Source organism: Miniopterus natalensis, chromosome X (genome assembly GCF_054644295.1).
Source record: "Miniopterus natalensis isolate mMinNat1 chromosome X, mMinNat1.hap1, whole genome shotgun sequence".
Lineage (NCBI taxonomy): Eukaryota > Metazoa > Chordata > Mammalia > Chiroptera > Miniopteridae > Miniopterus > Miniopterus natalensis.
The window spans coordinates 43562253-43583540 of NC_142103.1; the positions used below are offsets into that span (position 1 = coordinate 43562253).

At 35.3% G+C, this 21288-nt stretch overlaps 1 protein-coding gene across 1 annotated transcript in view; it reads right to left on the reverse strand.

Annotated features, from left to right (window-relative positions):
• Window positions 1-403: 403 nt before the first annotated feature.
• The window catches only part of APOOL (apolipoprotein O like), a 95338-nt gene continuing 74453 nt past the window's right edge, over window positions 404-21288 (reverse strand). The window contains exons 6-9 of the mRNA XM_087813636.1: window positions 20324-20415; window positions 7868-7978; window positions 7558-7675; window positions 404-938 (exon numbers count right to left, since the gene is read on the reverse strand). Of these exons, the coding sequence (XP_087669762.1) occupies window positions 850-938; window positions 7558-7675; window positions 7868-7978; window positions 20324-20415 (410 nt within the window). The 3' untranslated portion in view covers window positions 404-849. The remainder of the gene's footprint in view (window positions 939-7557; window positions 7676-7867; window positions 7979-20323; window positions 20416-21288) is intronic.

The window sequence follows — 21288 nt, forward strand, 5'->3', positions numbered from 1 at the left end:
AACCAAAGACTGAAGATATAATATGGTACTGGAAAAAACAGAAAGGAATGAGATCAGGAACACAAATAGAATTAGCCTTAGAAAAGAGGGATGGTGTGGCTGAAAAGAGGTAAGTCTTGAAGATAGATGGGAAGAAGTTGTGAATGATCATGACTAATATGTTTTTTTTCTCTATGTAATAAGATACACAGTCATCTTTGGCAGGTATAAGAGACTTGAGAATAAAAGGACTGTATTAACCTCTCCTGAGGTTAATAGAAAACCAACTAGAACCAGTAGAAGGTCTGCTAAGCAGCACTGGAGGTCCCATAGAGCACATGGTCCCCTTAAATAGTTACAAGTGTTTTTGGACATTTAAGAGGAGTCAACATTAATAAAACAAAGAGACAAAGCCAAGCCCAAGTGTCATAAAATATGGATACTTTATTTCAGCTCTGGGAAATGATAAAAGAGAAGGATAGGGAACATATCCTTCCACAATCCATTCTAATTTAGCTGACATTAATTAGAAAAAGCTAAAGCAAATATATGTGTGTATAAATATTGATATATAGACATATTTTTTCAGATCTTAGCCTCACAAGTGTTCACTCTATTTGTTATTTATAAGTCATTAAATGCATCTTAATACTACTACCTCTGCCTCTTCACCAATCATTTAATATTGTTTAGACTGTATTTGCTGTTTGTGTTTTAATCACATGTAGTTGTCAAACTATACATTAGAAGATGTAAGGGGTAAATTTGCTTTAAGTTATGCTCTATGCATCACAGTTACCCATTATATGATTTTTTTTTTCATTATTATTTGGAACTTCACACATCTTGTAATTCTCTATGTAGACTATTTCAGCTTCTAGTGCTGTACATATCTATATCTTCTGGATGGGACTGCCCGTGATCCATGAGCTTGGGGTCAGGCATAAACTGTGTAGCACCTGATAAAGTATTAAAATGAAAAAAAATTAGTCATTCATTTAACAAATTTGTTATTGGTACTAGGAATACAGCAGTGGAAAAAACGGTAAAAATCTCTGCCAACACGGACATAACATTCAAGTTGGGTGAGGCAGACAATTAATTAAAAGAAATAATATATCAGACAGCGGTAAGTGCTATGCAGAAAAATAAAACAGGGAGGGTCATATGGAGTGCCTGGGTGATTTGCAATCTTAAATAGGGTGGCCAGGAAAAGCATTCTAGAAAAGTGATAATTGAAGGAGGTGAGGGTGTGAGCCCCGTAGATATCTTAGGGAAATGCTTTATAGGAGGAGAACAGAGCAAGTATTACAGATCTGAGGCATAGTTGAGTAACCACAAAATGGCCAATATGGCTGGAACAAAGTTGGCAAGATGTGGTGATGGTGGATGCAGTGAGAGTGATAAGAGGCATGTTCAGAAAACAATGGAATGCTAGGCCACAAAGGGCTATAATAAGGCTTTTCTTTTTTATTTTAAGCAAGAAGAAAAGCTACTAGGCAGTTTTGAGCAGAGGAGTGACATATGTTGTTTTTTTAAAACATCACTCTTGGCTATGGGGAGAAGAGACTATAGGGGAACAAGTGTGAAAGAAGGGAGACCATTTAGGAAGCTATTTCATTACTCCAGGACAAAGATGCTGATGGCTTTAATGAGGGCAGTGGGAGTGGAAGTGGTGAAAAGGGACTGGATTAAGGATAAATTACTAAGGTAGAATGGACAGGATTTCCTAAATGGATTGAATATGTTGTGTGAGAGAGGCTCTAACTTGAGCAACTGCAAGAATGGAGTTGATATTTACTGAGATAGGGAAAAATGTGGGAGAAGCATATTTGGGGGAAGGCAAATGAAGTGTTAAGTTTGGGGGTATGTTAAATTTGAATTCCAAGTAGTCATCTGAGTACATATGTTGACTAAATAGCTAGCAATGTGAATCTGTAGAGTTCAGGGGAGGACTGGGCTGGCTTATAAATTTCGCAGTCCTAGCCTATATGTGGTATTTAAAATTATGGGACTACATGAGATTACCTGATTCTAGAACCTCAGAGAAGAGGTCTAAGGATTCAGCTCTTAGGATACTCCAATTTTTTGAAGTTAAGATTCGGAAAATATAGCAGAGAAGCTTAAAAGAAACAGTCAGTCAGTGAAGTAAGAGAACCAAGTGCAGGTGGTATCCCAAAGGCCAAGTGAAGAGACTGTTTCAAGGAGTAGGAAGTAATCACCTGTGTTAAAAGCTACTGATGGGCTGCATGAGGTGGGATTGAGAATGGATTCCTAGTTTTGGCAATGTGTAGACCACTGTGATTTTGATAAGGTGACTGTGTGCCAGGCAGGATGCTATGTGATTTTCATGCATTGTCTCAGAATACCACCATGAGATAGGTGATATGTTTATATTATCCTTGTTTTGCAGATAGGGAAATTTTAATTTAGAGAAGTTAAGAAACTTGACCAATGTCATTCAGCTGATAAGTGGTGGAGCCATGAATGAATCTGATCCCCAACACAACAACCTTAGCTCTTCAGTAAAATGGGGACTAGAGTAGTGTCATATAATTATTTTTAGTATTCATTATAATAATGTGCACAAAGTCCTGCATATTATACCCTATGCATACTTAGCCAAGACAGAACTTTCATATTTCCTTTTGACATCAGAAAAAAATAATTTCAGAAATTTGTTTTTATTTTAAAGGTTTTTCAAAATTTGATTCATTTTAAAATTATTACATTTGGGAAACACACTTTTCCCCATAGAGAAATTTAATTTTCAGTTTTATGATGAAAACAAAGAAATAGATTTATAGGCAATTATTTATTTTACACCTATCATTTCAGAAAATTTTTCTATTTTATAAAGTGTGATATACCTATATGTAACGTCACCAGCAAATATATTACAAACAACCAGATCATTAGTAATCACTACCCATGTAACTAATAACAGTTTTCTATAGAATACAGTGCTTAACCTTAGGGGGGTCTATGGATAGAATTTGTGTGATCTATGAACTTGGATGGGGGAAATTTATATTTACTTTCATTAACCTCTGACTAAAAATGGGCACTTCCTTCAATAATGAATGTAGGAAACAAAACACAATAGTATTAACAGTACCTTAGATTCTGTCACTAATAGAAATCACAGATATTTTCGTATTATACTGAAGTTGCAGTTATCTTGAAATATTTACACTTACCACCACTTCAAAACTATGGCCTTCATTAGATATTTTGTTAGATATTATTGTTTAAATACATTTAAGGAAGGTCATATATTATTATGTATTTTATTTTACGCATTTAAAAACTATTCTGAGAAGGGGTCCATAGCATACAAAAAACGTTAAATGGTTCTGCCTGTTTCCTTCTCAAATGTATCTTTACTGCCACTTTGTGGCAGTTTTTGCTCAGTGCCAGTGAAAAGTGTACTAGGAAATAGTTTTCTTCTTTGTCAGGCATACTATAATAAGCATGTAACAAATACTTTATATAAGTTTGAATGTGACTGATTTGCTCAAAATGCCATAAACTAAGTTCCTTAACACTTCTACTCACTTTCTTAATTTATGTTCTTGTCCAAAGTCTAGTCAAAGATTCAGCTCACACAAATTTGAAAGGCCCCTTTACCTTTAGATTGCCACTTCTCAAAATTTGTTGAAAGGCTTCGAATTTTTAATTTACCCGAAGCTTATGTCAGACATTATTAAATAGAGGAAAATACACTGAGAATTCCCTGTGGAGCTTTTCCTATAATTACCTGCTTAGAGGCCTCACATCTGGAGATTTTGATTTATAATTCTTAGTTTGAGTGAATTTTAGAAAACAGAAAACAAAAACCTCAAATAATTGTGATGTGGATCCGTCTGGTTTAGAACCACTAAGCCTAGGTAATTTTATTTCTGCCTTTTTAAAATGATTCACATCATGTTTTTCTGAGTAATTAACGCTTATATCTTTTCTTATAAATTTCTTTACCCCTTGAACTGATCAAGGGCTCTCTATCCTCCCAAAGGATTAGCCGTAATAAAACTCTTCTTGAATCTCAATCGCCTAATCATTATAATACATTTCTTTGTACTTTATTTTTTAATCTCTAATAAAAAACACTTTATGCATAAAGTTGTTTTGGAAGACATTTTTAAAAAGCTAGCATTACAACAGGAAAGGAATAAAGATGTTTAAAGTTATAAAACAGCAATGAATTATTGTCTCAAATAGCCATTAGTGGTATCTGTTGACTAATAATTTAGTTCACACATTATCTCATTTATATTACAAGAAATGGGACAGATCAGTAATAAATTACTGAGTGAAGTTAAAATAGGAATTATATTTTTGTTTCTTTTGTATAAAATTGGGATGATATCTAGCATTTAGCTTCTCAGTAACTGGAATACTTAAACATACTAGTCACTGCAAAATAGTTTCTCATACTTTGTTCTATTCTTCCCATTCTTTTTGCTCTCTCTAATTCGGTTGGGCTATTTTCTATTGACCTGTATTTGAGTTCATTACTTCTGTCCTCCCTTGTATGTATGTAGTCTTCTGTGAGTTCTTAATTTCAGGCACACATTTTTTTACTTCTAGAATATCCACTTGATTTTTTAATAGATTCCAATTTTTCTGTGAAATTCTCAATCTTTTTGTCCATTCTGCTCATCATGTTTTTTATTTAAAATATTAATCACAGTTACTTTAGAGTCCTTTTCTGCTAATTTCAACATTTGATCACCTGTGGGTCTGCTGCTATTACTTTTTCCTCTTTTGATTGTCTGACATATCTTCCTGCCTCTTTATATGATTAGCATTTCGTTTGTATGGTGGCTATTGTGTCAAAAAAATATAGAAGCTCCACATGATATCTTCTACCTGCTATGGAACCTTTTTCCTCTTTTAGGAAGGGTGAAGGACTTACCATCTCAATCCAATCAGGCACTGAACTGAGCTGCAGTTTTAGTAACTCAGTAAACCTCTGATTCCTCTCTGTTCCACAGGTATGCACTCCCAAGCTGAACTGAGAACCTGGGGAGTTTCTGTCTGCATCGCACTAAAAATCTGTAGGAAATTCGGTTTTACCCTTCAAAGGTCTTAAGATTGGTTATTTAGTCTCCTGAGCCATAAAAATTCCTGGCAAGTATCATAAGGCGGGAAATGAGTCTTGTATGTATGGCACATTTCATCCCTCTCAATCCGGAATCAGCAAACATTTTCTGCAAAGGCCAGAGCAACTATTTTCAACCATAAGGTCTCCAATGCAATCACACAACTCTTCCATTGCAGTGTGAAAATAGCCAGATAATACATAAATGAACAAATGTGGTTGTGTTCCAGTAAAATTTTATTTATGGAAAATGAGATTTGAATTTCATAGAATTTTAACTTGTCAAGAAATATTTTTGTTTTGAGTTTTCAACCATTTAAATCATATAAAAACCATTTATGGCCTGTGGAATGTACAAAAATAGGTGCTGAGCCATATTTGGCACAAGGGCCAGTTTGCCAACTTGTGCTTTAGAGGGACATTAATCCTGTGAGGTGATGAGAGATTTTACCCTGCTTTCATCAGATTTTGAAGAGGTCCATGTCACCAAATTTCCAAATTAATGATTTCCAAAATAACATAATTTTCACCATAAATGTATATGGATGATAAAAAAAAATAAACTCATATTCAGAGCCATGATATATATATATAGTTTTAGAGTTCACACAATCTATGTTGTAAGTTGATATGTGGTGGCCATAGCTAGGCTCCCCAGCTAAGTAACATGCTCCTAAAGTATGCTCAATGAAAATAAATTTGTTTATTGGAAAATGGCTAATTACTCTAGTCAAATGATAATGATACCTTCTAACAGGAAGGGATTAGTATGTGCTTGATATTGCACTTTGTGTTTTACATGCAATATTGCATTTAATTCTCATAACTATGTGAGAAACACTATTATGGTCCCCAATTTATGGATAAAGAGATTGAGGTTTGAAAATTTCAGACCCATGTCTTATTCTAAAATCTGTGTTCATAATCACTACTGTTTCTCAGGTCATAGATCTTTGGGACTGCATGTGAAAAGTAGAATGGTGAGTCATAAGGGTCTACTCTATAATCAACTTTGAATGATATGTAATAAGGATAAATGGTACTGGCATATCTCTTTCCTCTACATGTCTCCTTAGAATGCTTTTCATATATTTCATTACCCACGAGAGGCTGGTAAACGGTTTCAAAATCCAGATATGTTAAAAAAAAAAAAAGTTATTGGCTAAGGATGGATTGGTCTCACTGTTAAACCATAACATGTTTCATCTTCATAAAATACTCTGGAATTGACATTTAGAAAAATGACTGGATATATTATATACTTGAGGGAACATGGTCCACTGTGGATTACTCAGAGAGAGTGTAAAAACTGTATGTCATCTTGATTAAAAAGGAGAAATGACAGAGGAAAACTAAAAATCAAATCATGTTTGTTAGTAACAGCTTTTATAAAGATTAAATGAGAGAGGAAGAGGCTGAAATTGGAGACTAAACTCTGGTTTTAAATTAGCTACTCTGTACAAAAGGAAAGAGCCTGGACTTTGGTGTCAAGAAGATTTTGTCTATAAACACAACTCTCCTTATAAACTATGATTTTGGGAAAGTTACTTTTAAGTTCCCCGAGTCTCAGTCTCTTCATCATAAACTGATTACAGAGGTTTGTTTTGTTTTGTTTTGCTTTGTTTTTGGGTGAGGATTGACTACCACAATATATTTACAGCTCTTAGAATCACAGAGGAGGTGCTCAATAAAGGCGACCTGAATAATGAAATATTATCATTATTTCCTAATTCTTTACCTCTGAGTTGGTCCTATTTCCTTTTCAGTAAAGACAACTTAATTGGTAGTACCATTGACACTGTACAGATAGATAAATCTATATAAGCCAGTGACTGGTGAGTTTATGTGGATACATATTGAAATGGTATTAAGCACTCTGTTACCTTCTTATTGATCACAGTAAAACTATTACAGTATTTGTGTAGAAAGTATAATTGTCACTAATTGGTACCACAAAGTATTAATTGCCATTATGTAATACCAGCAAAGTTATTAGTATTATAATTGGTGTTATTTTTACAATTTGATGTTAAAAGTTCTCCCAGTATCTAAACTAAATAAAACTGATGGTGGAAGCCAAGACTGCTGATAGCGGTAAACAGAACAAGAAATGGAAAGCTAATACTTCTTCTACGTAGATGTGACTCATATTCACAGCCTGTAAATTGACAGAATACAGAAAGGTACATTTTACTCCACCTGATTAAAAAGCTCACATTTATGAAGTGATATTAAATGCTTCACTCATCCAACCGGCCAGTGTTACTTTATACCCCCATATGAAAAGATCTGTATTATGTACAATATTACAATTAGAAAAGTCCGGGGTACCTGAGTAACTCATAACCTAAAAATATATACAGAACACAGATATGAGAAAGAAAAAAATATGAAAAAAACACATAAATAAGTTCAAACTAATTATAAAATTTTAAAAGAAAGAATAAGAATAAAATTGAATTATCCAAACAAACCTGTATTTAATTCTGATTTGGTCTTCATTTCAGATTTGAGTTCTGTTGGAAAAGCCATTGAGTGTTTCAGGTCATGAGCTGTTTTTGCAGGTATTTCTATTTCAGCAGAGCTTCCGAGCTGTTTACCAAAAAGATTTTCCTCATAAGTGAATCATTTTACTAAAAGAATAAAATATCTTATAAAATTATAGCATGCAAAGGTATTATGTTCCTTCATCTTTTTCTCATTCTGTTCTTGACCTCTGTCCAGGACTCCCATTATAAGCCAACATCCACCCAAACAAACCATTTTGGTCCCTTTAAACTTGACCTTAGTTTTTTCTTTAGGTTCAGGAAGTGACTCTTTGTTGTTTTTTGTCCACAATGATTTAACTGCTTCATAAATTTGCTGGCTTGTAGCATATGCCTTTTTCCCGGTTACCTAATTAAAACAAAAAAATAAAACAAATAACCTACTTTTAAGAGTTAAAAGAACAAGCATTAAAAATTTATGTCAGGTATTTTATATTAACACCCAAATCAGAATCAATAGTAAAGATATGAATGCATTTCTAGATGATAAAACACAAAGCCTTATTTTCTAAATCTTATGTGAAAAACTATTTGCCTCATGTAAAATGCTAAAACATGTATAGTTAGTAAAACACTAAGAGTGGATCCTAATGAAAGCTGTGAATTTTGGGTGATAATGATGTGTCTGTGTAGTTCATCAATTGTAACAAATGTACAGGTCTAGTAGGGGATCAAAGGAGTCTATGCACGTGTGGGAGCAGGGATTGTACTGGAAATCTCTGTAGCTTCCCCTTAATTTTGTTATGAACCTAAAACTGTTCTAAAAAATACTTTTTTTTAAAATTTTAAAATTTTATTTTTGTTTAAAATATTACAGATGTCCCTTTTTCTCCCCAATGACCCGTTCCACCCCGTCCTATCTCCCTCCCCAGTCCCTCTCCCCACCACTGTCTGTGTCCTTGGGTTGTGCATATATGCATATAAATTCTTTGGTTACTCTCTCCCCCTCCACCCACCGGCCCTCCTCCATCACTCTGCCATTCGTCAGTCTGACCTGTGCTTCCATGTCATTGAATCTATTCTGTTCATCAGTTTATTAAGTTCTTTAGATTCCACGTATAAGTGAGATCACGTGATGTTTGTCTTTCTCTGCCTGGCTTATTTCACTTAGCATAATTTTCTCCAGGTCCATCCATAATGTCCCACAGGGTACGAGATTCCTCTTCTTTACAGCTGCGTAGTATTCCATGGTGTAAATGTCCCACAGCTTTTTTATCCACTCATCTACTGATGGGCACTTGGGCTGTTTCCAGATCTTAGCTATTGTAAACTCTGCTGCTGCGAACATACGGGTGCATATATTCTTTCTGATTAGTGTTTCAGGATTCTTAGGATACATTCCTAGGAGTGGAATCACTGGCTCAAAAGGCAGCTCCATTTTTAATTTTTTGAGGAACCTCCATACTGTTTTTCATAGTGGCTGCTCCAGTCTTCATTTCCACCAGCAGTGTACCAAGGTTCCTCTTTCTCCACATCCTCACCAGCACATGTCGTTTGTTGAAAACTGTATAGTTAGCATTCACACTGTGAATTTAAAACTATGTCAATTTAAGAGGAGTTTGAGATAATAAACAGCTGACTGGGAAAACAAGATTTTAAGATGCTACAAAGTTAATGCTTCTCCTTAAATTTTTATGTTGCTTTCTCCAGTCATGAAGAAAAAGCATCAATGTATTTCTACAGAGAACAATATTATTTTTTGTAGAAACATGAAATAAAAAGTGAACTACAAACACTAAATCAGAGTGAATTTAGGTTGCTGACTGAATTCCTGAATGTGTTAAACTTTCATTTATATCTCTTCCTGTTTAAAAATCTGATTCTTTCTTTTTATTCTCTCATCCGTATGTTCCTTATGGTTAAAGTAGTTTCAATAGCTAATGATTATTCAAGTTTTAAAGAGGTTTGGGGGAGCTTTCCAGAATTAAGATTTGTATAAACAAAATTTTAAAAACTATATTTTTCTTCCATTAAGTAGAAATATTTTTATTATGTTTGCTAAGTATATATGACCCTTAAGAAAAATCAATCCACTGGTATAAAGAAAGTCCTCTTTTTCCCCCACCATAATCTTTGTTAACAGTTGTGTGGATATTCTTCCTGAGTTTTTACTTTTATGTGTACATTATATACATACATACATAGCATTTTAAAACAAATGGAATATAGCCCAATCCAAGAAGGCAGCAGAGTAGGTAGAAGTCACACACACCTCCTCCTAGGACCAAACTGGAATTACGACTAAATTATAGAACAATCAACCTGAATAACCAAGTCAGGGTGTGTATGGGAGGCAACCAATTGATGTATCTCTCTCACATCGATGTTTTTCTCTCTCTCCTTTCAACCTCCTCTCTGAAAAGCAATGGAAAAAAAAAATTTGGGTGAGGATTTAAAAAAAAAGACTCCATTACAGCCTGGCCAGCATGGCTCAGTGGTTGAGCATCAACCTCTGATCCAGGAGGTCACAGTTCAATTCTTGGTCAGGTCACATGCCCAGGCTGCATGCTCGACCCCCAGTAGGGGGCATGTAGGAGGCAGCTTGTCAATGACTCTCGACCCCCAGCAGGGGGCATGTAGGAGACAGCTTGTCAATGACTCTCTCATCACTGATGTTTCTACCTCTTTTTTCCTCTCCCTTCCTCTCTCTGAAATCAATAAAAATATATTTTAAAAAATACTCAGTTACAAAAGGAAGGCCCACAAAACCCACACAAGGGGCATGCCTGAAGCATCCAGCTCAGGTGATCAGAGACTGCAACACTGGGTCCCAAATGAAACTTACTATATAAAGCCACCTAGCCAAGACTAAGAAACACAGGAGATCTACCTAATACATAGAAACAAACACAAAGAGGGAACTAAAATGGAAATACAAAAAAATATGCCCCAAATGAAAGAACAAAGGAAATCTCCAGAAAAAGAGCCAAATGAAATGGCAGCAAGCAATTTACCAGATACAGAGGTCAAAAAAATGGTTATTAGGATGCTCAACAAACTTAGAACCTCTGTTATAGAAGAGTAAGAAGTTAGGAAAATTCTATGGCAAGTGAATAGGGAAACTGAGGCAGATGCTTAAACAGCAGTTTGCAGCCACCTAGTAAATCCTATCTTCCCTAAACCAAGGACACTTAAGAACAAATAGTTTGCACTTCTCTCCAACTAGAGAGTAAATAGCTTAAATCACTCTACTCAGCTAATCAGTGAGACAGATAACAGAAATCCAATTAAGTGCCATTTGCCAACTACACCCAAGGACAGACAAATTAAGAGAATTAATCTCATTTTGGCACCTTGGTATACATCTGATGAATATTCTGTTGATCTGCCCCTAAGACCTCCCCTAAACAAGAAGGTACCAGCTCACTTTCCCTCTAGGAAGCAAGTGCATACCATTCCATACCCACTCTTCTTTCTCAACAAGTATGTAACCCCTAACCTCTAAGGGACCTCATGAGACTTGCAACAAGGGGAGCAATGAGCAGCAGCAGCAGCTCATTCCAGGCTAACCCCCTGAACCTATCTCCAAGGTCCCTTTTCTCTGACCTCCCAGGGACCCAACGCAGCCCAGCCCAGGCACCCTTGTTGCTTCTTCTATGTCCTTCCTGTTTCATTGCCCTAAGTGTGCTTTTGCTGTGGCCAATAAATTCTTGCTTGCTTTTATACACTTAGTTTATTGATTGAAATCTTTCCTTCAAGAAGACAAGAACCAGTCTCACTGTCTTCTCTTCCCGATAACGCTTCAACAGCATGAAAAAGGGCATAAAACTCATAAAAAAGAACCAATCAAAAATAAAGAATGCACTTTCTGAAATGAAAAATACACTAGAAGGAATAAACAGAAGATTGGATGAAGGAAAGGAATGAATCAGTGATTTGGAAGACAAGGTAGCAGAAAACACCCAATCAGAGGAGCAAAAATAAAATAAAAATTGGCAGAGGTAACTGGAAATTCAAGAAAAAGGAGAGGACCATAGTATGGCATGGCATCTGCCCCTAATTGTTAGGTTCAGACAAAAACTTAATGTTCCTGAGGGCTCACCTATCCCCTCCATGAGAAAGTAACTTTTAGATGAACTCAACAACCTGTTCGTTAAGCTTGGTGCCTCTCCACTTTCAGAAAAACCACACGCACGTCAAAAATTCCCTCCTTACACCCTATAGAGAGACTTCCTCCCAAATCATTCGGTGCTGATGCCATTTGGAGCTCAGCCCATCTGTATTCAAATGCCCTAATAAAATTGCCTTTACCTTCTCATCTGGCGTCGTGTGTTCTTCTTCGGCAAGCCTAACACTAACTACCCTCTATAAGTGATGTGGAACCCCAAAGGACTTCAGCTTCTAGACGTATTCCTAAGGCAATTCCAAGATGACCACAGGTTAACTGGAAGCTACAATGACTCTCCCAGGATTAAACAGGAGTTACATCTAAAATATATGAAAATCATCCTGAATAACCAACTGAAGACTAGCTGGAGAGAATCTTTATAACCAAGGACATAATGAGGAGGCTATATCAAGACTGATAGGAAATACGGAGGTGCAAGAGGGCTGGCTAGACTCCCACAGACAACAGTTGAAATTCTGGAGGGATATCTCAGCTGTGAGGGGTTCCCTCTGAGAAGTCTGGGGTCTAAACCCAAAGCTGTGCTCCCCAGCTCAGAAAAACAAAACCAGAAAAGGTGCCCACATAACATCTGGCTGTGAAAATGACCAGGGGTTCTGTATGGTGGGAAGAGATGGCTAGAAACACAGGCACCCTCTAACAGGGGAAACACACTAAATTTCGTGTAAAGCCACTCACCTTGGGTTCTGGCAGAGGGATAGCTGAGTGCACTAGAGCTGTGTGAAGAGAGTCTGGAGTTGGTGGCTCTGGGGATAGAGCTAAGAGGACAGCCACCAGGATCCCAATGCTGAGTCATTCCCCTATACTGCAGAAGCTATCTTTCTCAGACAGTGTTTTCCTATTAATGCAGCTTTATCCTCCAGGGAAGCAAGTGTATCACCCATTGGAAACCCTCCCGCCCCATCCTGTGGAGTTTATGCCCTGGAAAGGACTACAGCCTGGGGGTCATTAAGCGAGTGACACTAACAATGAGCTTGCAGGCAGAGGCAGATATCTGAGTTATTTGAGTCTCTGCCTGACCTGCTTCTGGGCCCGGGGCTAGGAAAAGCAGACCTTGTTGGTCAGCTTGGTCTTTTCCTCACACATTTGGCCTCAGCACAGGGAACCACAAGTGATGGATCAGTGATAGATCCAAACAGGGTAGTCAGGGCCAGTTACAAAGAGCATCTAATATTGGCCTGCACCAGAGACCTTCTGATGAAGCCCCACAGCAATAAACCAAGTGGCCAGCTTCAGACAACTACAGAGCAGCACACAAAAAGCTTCACAAGCAGTATATCCACAGGCAAATACTGGCAGGTTCCAAACCCTGCTGAGGTGAAATCCTCTTCAAGTGATAAGCACCTGCAGAGCAGCCTGAAAGCTGTGCTGGGGTTGAGCCTCACTGTCAGTCGGCCTGAGGGTTGAGCCCAAGCATGAATGGGCCAATAGCAATTAAGGCTCCATTAAACAGGAGGGCCTATGCAAACTGCACAAGGTACATTATTAGAGCACCACGGTCTGGTAAACAGGAAAACTGTGGCACTGGGTCACACAGGTTACCTACTATATAAGGCTACCATACCAAGACTGGGAGTCGTAGTAGATCTACCTAATACATATATACAAACCCAAACAGGCAGCCAAAATGGGGATACAAAGAAAGAAGCCCCAAAAGAAAGAAAAAGAGAATTCTCCCGAAGAAGAGCTAAATGATATGGAGATAAGCCATTTATAAGATATAGAGTACAGAGTAATGATTATAAGGATCCTCAACAGCATGGAAAAATTCATAAAAACTATGAAAAGCAACCAGTCAGAAATGAAGAATCTCATAGCAGAAATAAAGAATACACTGGAAGGAATAAACAGCAGATTAGAGGAAGCCTAGGTTTGGATCAGCGAATCAGAAGACAGAGTAGACAAAAATCACTCAATCAGAGAATCTAAAAGAAAAAAACAATTAAAGAAGACAGTTTAAGGGAGCTGTGGGATGTGAAACATAAAAATAACCACATCATAGGAGTGACAGAAGGAGAAGAAAGTGAGCAAGGGATAGAGAACCTATTTTAAAAAAAATAATGGCAGAAAAGTTCCCTAACCTGGTGAAGGAAAATGCCGCACAAGTTCAGAAAGCACAGAGAGTTCCAAACAAGAAGAACCCAAAGAGGCTCACGCCCAGATACATCATAATTAAAATGCCAAAATTCAAGACAAAGCAAGAATCTTAAAGGCAGTAATAGAAAGCAATTTGTTACCTACAAAAGAGCTCCCATAGGCTATCAACTGATTTTTCACAAGAAACTACAGGCCAAAAGGGAATGGCATGAAATATTCAAAGTAATGAAAAGCAAGACCTGAAACCAAGAATATTCTATCCAGCAAGGCAACCACTCAAAATAGAAGGCAAAATAAAGAAATTCACATGCAAAAACAAAACAACAAAACAAAACAAACAATAAGGTTAAAGGAGTTGATTCACACTAAACCACCATTGCAAGAAATGTAATAGGGACTACTGTAATAATAAGAAATAGAGAGAAAGAGAGAAACACAGGCATAAATAATAAAAATAGCAATAAGTGCAATAAAAACCTTATATGTAAATGGATTAAATGCTCCGATTAACAGACACAGGGTTAGCTGAGTGGATAAGAAAACATAACCCATATATATACTGTCTACAAGAGACCCACTTCATAACAAAAGACTCACACAGGATGAAAGTGAAAGGATGAAAAAAAATTTTCCATGCAAATTGAAACGAAAACAATGCAGGGGTAGCAATACTTATATCTGACTAAATAAACTTCAAAGCAAAGGCCATAAAAAGAGACAAAGAATGTCACTACATAATACAAAAGGAATCAATCCAACAAGAAGATATAACCCTGAAAAACATATATGCACCCAACATGGGAATACCTAAATATATACAAAAATCTCTTGGAGGTCTTTAAGGGAGGGAACAATAGCAACACAGTCATAGTTGAAGACTTTAATAACCCACTGACTTCACTGGATTGAATTTCCAGACAAAAAACTCAACGAGGAAGCAGTGACCCCAAATAACACACTAGGGCAGATGGGTTTAATTGACATTTAAAGAGCATTTCATCCCAAAGCTGCAGAACATACATTCTTCTCAAGTGCACATGGGACATTCTCAAAAGCAGACCACGTTAAGACAAAAAATAAATCTCTACAAGTACAAGAAGAATGAAGTCATATCTTGGATCAGTGACATGAAACTAGAAATCAAGTACCATAAAAACACTCAAAAACATTCAAACACATGGAGGCTAAATAGCATGTTATTAAACAATGAATGGATTACCAATAAGATCAAGGAAAAAACAAGAAACTTCCTGGAAAAAAATGCATATGAACACACCACCCAAAATCTATGGGACACAGCAAAAGCAGTCCTGAGAGGGAAGTTCATAGCACTACAGGCCTATGAATCATTAAAAAGTCTAAGAAACAAGAAAATGTCAAGAAACAAGGAAAACTTCTAATAAACTATCTAACTCCACAACTAAAAGAATTAGAATGAGAACAAGAAAAGCCCAAAGTAGAAGGAAGGAAATAATAAAGATCAGAGCAAAAGTAAATGACATAGAAGCTAAAAAACAATACAAAAGATCAATGAAACGATGCGCTGCTTCTTTGAAAAAATAAACAAGATTGATGAACCTTTAACCAGACTCATCAAGAAACAAAGAGAGAGGACCCCCAAAAATAAAATCAGAAACAAAAGAGGTGAAGTAACAACTGACATCACAAAAACACAAAGGTTTGTAAGAAATATTACAAGGAACTATATGCCAACAAGTTGGAACACCTATGTGAAATGGACAAATTCTTAGAAACATACAATCTTCCAAAAGTGAATCAGGAAGAATCAGAAAACCTGAGTAAGAAAATAACTGTTAGTGAAATTGAAGCAGTAAAAACAAAACAAAACAAAACACTAATATTTTTATAGTATATTTTATGACTAGATCTTCATTCCACCTGGTATTTAGTTTTGCACGATATCTGGTAAAGGTTTAAGTATTTTTCCAAAATCCCAATTATTCCAACACATCTCTTAAACATTCCAATCCTTCTTTACACACTGACCTAAAATGCCAGCTTTACCATACCCTCCTTTTCCCTACAATGTATACAAAGATGTATTCAATATAATTGGTTTTGAACATTCTCTTTTGTTCTCTTTATTTCATTGTCTATGCTGTATAGTCACTAATACATGGGAGATGGACAACAAATACTGGTTGAATTAATTTCATATTGACTCCAAATCCAGAAATTTTGTAAGAGGTGTATTAAATTTAAAATTTGGGGAACATCTGCCATTTTCTAATATTGAGTCATTTTATCCAGAAACAAAATATATCTCTAAATGTCAAGTTAAAAAAAAATGCTCTTCAGTTAGGTTTAATAGCTTTAAAAAATGGGTTTTAAAACATTATTTGATAAGTTTATTCCTAAGTGTTTTATAGTTTTCAAAGGCAAATTACTTATTATTTTACTGTGAAGGAAAATATAAACAGCAAAGAGTAATCCAATCTTGAAGTGTACTTCTAAAATGGTGACTAAATGGAGTATTACTTTTATTTCTCAAAGGATCTTCTGGATATTGTTTTGTAACTTTTCAACATCATAGACTCCTCGGAGAATCTCTTGAAAGGCATGGGACGTTTCCTTCAGAAAAATACACATACAGTAGAAGAGCTCTCCCCTGACTTCTGAGGATATTTTTTCCATTGATTTTGCAAAGAGAGTGGAAGGGAATGAGAGGGGGAGAGAGAGAGACACAAACATTGATGTGAGAGAGACACATCAATTGGTTGCTTCCTACACGTGCCCCGACCAGGGCCAAGGATCGAATCTGCGACCCAGGTATGTGCCCTTGATTGGGAATCTAACACAAGGCCTTCTGGTGCATGGGCTGATGCTCTAACCAATGAACAATACCACCTAGGGCTCACCTGACATCCTTTTAAGAGACTCATCTTATTAAAGATGTTTTAAAAATTTATAATAAATGATGTTCATAGAATGCTGAATATTCACTGCTAATGAATACTCTCCATTATGTTCAAATACTGTCTTTCACAGGTCATATGCTTACTGAAAATAAGTTTTATTTGTTTCCAAGTCTCTACATCAGTTTTACTACAATTAAACAATTTAAATGTAACAAAATATGATGAAATATGAGTGTGAAAGAATTGTTGTTGTATGTAGGGAAATTAAGCTAAATACTTTGTAAAGATTCAAAAGTGTATTACTTTCAAGTTTTATATCCCACATATGAGTGAATTCATACGGTTCTTGACTTTTTCCATCTGATTTATTTCTCTGAGCATTCTATTCTCAAGCTCCATCCATGTTGTTGCAAATGGCAGTATTTCATCTTTTCTTATGGCTGAGTAATATTCTATTGTATTTATGTTACACCTTCTTTATCCAATCATCTACTGAAGGACACTTTGGTTGTTTCCATGTCTTGGACACTGTGAATAATGCTGCAGTGAACACAGGATGCATATATTTACAAATAAATGTTTTCAAATTTTTTTGGTAGATACCTAGAAGAGGGGTTGCTGAGTCATATGGTAACTCTGTTTTTAATCTTGTGAGAAACCTCCATTCTGTTTTCCATAGTGGCTGTACCACTTTACGTTCCCACCAGCAGTGAATGAGGGTTCCATTTTTTTTCACAGCCTCTCCAACACTTGTTATTACTTGTTTTATTAATAATAGCCATTCTAGCAGGTGTGAGGTGGTATCTCACTGTAGTTTTGATTTTCATTTCCCTAATAGCTAGTGAAGTTGTTTATCTTCTTATATATCTATTGGCCATTTATATGTGTCTTCTTGAGAGAACTGTCTGTTTAGGTCTTCTGCCCATTTTTTAATTGGGTCATTGTTTTATTTGTTGTTAAGTTGCATCAGTTCTTTACATGTTTTGGATATTAATTCCTTGTTGGAGATGTTGTTTGCAGGTATCTTCTCCCATTTGGTTGGTTGCCTTTTTGTTGGCTTCCTTTATGGTTTCTTTTGCTGTGTAGCTTTTTAGTTTGATATAGTCCCATTCATTTATTTTTGCTTTTGCTTCCCTTGCCTTTAAGGTCAAATTCATGGGATTTAAAATTGAAAGCAACAAATGAACAAAAACAAACAGAAACTCATAGACACAGACAACAGTATGGTGGTTACCAGAGGAAAGGAGAGGTGGGGAATAGCAAAGTTTAAAGGAGGTCAAATATATGGTCATGGAAGGGGAACTGACTGTGGGTGGTAAACAAGCAAGGTAATATACAGATGTATTATAGAATTTTACACTTGAAACTTATATAATTTTATTAACCAATGTCACCTAATAAATCTAATTTAAAAAATTTAAAGTGAATTACTAAAAAAGGTAACTGCTGTCAAATTAGAGGTGACCAAGACAACTATAAAAGGCTAGAGAAAAAATAAAAATCTAACAGGTTTCTACTCTCATATTATTTATAAAATGTTTTAAGTACTCATTCTATTTTTTAAAATCCTAAACTGAAACAGTAGAAGACATATTACAGATATGGCTAACTATAAGAAAGATGCTATTGACCTTCAGCCAGGAGACCCATACTCATAGAAAAGCCCTACTTCAAAGACAGAAAAATGAATATACATTTATGTTTTAATTTGATATATATTTACATTATATATTTATAACTTTTAAAAAACTTCCTGTTGTAACATTTTTAATTCCTAACTACTGATCCTGATAATATCAAATTAGAAAGCATCTATTGTATACATAGAATTTTTCATATGGTCTCAGGTGGCAAGTCACAGGTTCTCTAAACTTCCTTAAAAAGCTCAGGTTAAGAACCCATGTTATATATATATTAGAATCCACCAAATGTTACATATGACATTGTTATATTACAGTTAAAATAAAAACAAGGGTCCCAACTCTAGAAATTTAAGAATTATTATTTAACCACAAAAGAACTTTTAGGAACTCATATTAATAACTCTTTGAACATAGAAATTTTTTATTTCAATATCAGTAATTCTTTTCTTTTTATTTCCTTCTGTCAAAGTAAAATTGAATTTAATACTTTATTTTTTAATTAAAAATAAGGTGCATACTATGATCCTGTTCTTATAAAACTATATCTGCCTATTCACCCATTTATTTTTCTATCTCTATGCTGGCATGCAAAAATGACTAGAATAACATTCTATGAAATTTTAACACTGATATTTTTCTAAATGGAAATATTTCAGGGGGTTAGTCTGATTTTTCCTACACTTTTTTTATAATGCTTAAATTATTTAAGGATGAGTAGGTATCAATTTTATAAAAAAACACCTGAAGTTATTATTGTAAACAAACAAAAGGATCAGTGGCAGTATCATGCACTGGGAACAGCAATGGACAGGAAAGTACAACACCTGAAGCTGAACAGAACCCTAGACAAATTAGTCACTGTGAAACTTCTCTGGGCCACAGTTTTCTTACCGTTAAAAGTTGAATATAATGAGCTCAAAAGTTTCTTTCAGTACAGATATTACATGAATTTAAGTGGCTAATTCTTGCATAAATTTTAAGAAAGATTTAAAAAACTAAATGTATCATTTTACCCAACAATTATCTCAAGTCTAACAAGATTTAATGAATAATGCTCTTTTTATTTGCTATTCGCTGTTATAATTTAATTCCATTACAAACTGCACAGGACACTATATCCTTGACATCCTCAAAATACTAAATACGCAGTTTTATCTACATCAATAATTGAAAAGAGGCCATAATGATAATACAAGTACAGGATGTCCTTTTGGTAATACTACACACTGCTTCAAGTGTGAGGAGCAAGTGTTTGTTAAATGTTAAATGTTGGTAATTAAGGGAAGAAGGAAAGGAAGAAAAAACTGCACATTCCAAAGCTCTCCTTCTCACTCTGAATATGTGTTAAAATAAAGTAAAATAGTGACACAGCTCTTAAAATTACTAGGAAAATATTTGGATTTGTAGGCAAGCTCACAAGAAAACGACAGAACAGCTATAATATGGATTTTCATGGAAAGTGTTACTTAGTTCCAGATGGTTTCAAAATTGAGTTTGTATATGTGTCTGTATTTTTTTTTTCACTTTCAGAAGCTTCTGTTATCTTGTCTGGGTACCTATCAAATGGCTGTTTCTTGCATTATGTTAATCTGTTGAACTGACAGCTGCCAGTAGGTGTAATTTTCTGTTATTTCAATTTTACGTAGCTCTACAATAGAGTGGTACTTATCCCCATAAATTCTAATTCAGTATCTCTGAACTTAATCATCAAAGAGCATGTATAATGTTGAATTACACTGAAACAAATTCATCTTATTTGTGATGGTCATATAGTTGGAAATTGCATTTACCATGCTGAGATGTTAATGTGACTCTGCCAATTTAAGAGTTGATATTAACTTTATTTCTCTGAAAATTAAATTTTGCAGGTACTATATGACATTTAAATATTGCCATACCAAGAGTTTAAATAAATACTGAAATGCAGCTTTCATTTAAAAACAACTTACCTTTGCAATTATTACAGACTGAACTGGGTAACAAACAGTTGTTCCTAAAGTGGCCAGTCCCAATGGATAAGCAATTTTCTTAAATCTAGAACCTAAGAAATTCAAACAAACTATTAAATTCCTAATGGATGCTATCAGAAACTTGATGCTTTTATAATTTTAACATTCTCTTTGTTTCCATTTAGGCCATCACCCAATGTTAAATTACCCATTAGGTAATAATACCAATCAAGATGTCCATAAGGATCACAATTCAATTAATACCCCTTAGTTGTCACATCCAATTTAAGAAAAGTATTCTCAATGTAACATAATTACATACACAAAGGGGATTGATGATTTCTTCTTTTTTTAAACTAGGTATCTTTTCATGTCCTAAGATATATTAAACTGAAATGGACTTTCTTTATATATCCTTTTATGATTAAGTGTTTAAGAAGGTAAAAGATCCAATTAAATAATCAGCTAAGGACTATAAAAAGTATATAACTCCTTCATATCATTAACTTAGGATAGTGGAGTAATAATTTAATAATTGCAAGTAACTTGAGATAATTCATTTGTAAAAGTGTCTTATATAAGCATTTAAGAGTCATTTTTCAAACTATTTTGAACAGTAAAATCCTTTTCAAAATAAATCTTAGAGATAGAATGTCAATAGAAACTTTGTATATAAAACCAATAAACTTGAAACTACTCTGGTTAGCCTGCAGGAGAAAAGCCCAGTGTTGATCCCTACCTGCATAGCTTTTCCCTTTTCCTCATACCACCCCCAAATTCCCATTGAACCCTAGGCTCTGTAGAATAGTTTGAAAGCACCACTCTAAGCCATAGCTTAGTTCCAACAGATCATTGGTACAAAACAATATGTATCTTATCAACAAGACAGGCCATAACAAGTGTTGGAGAGGTGGTGGAGAGAAAAGAGAACCTTTATTCACTGCTGTTGGGAACGTAGACTGGTA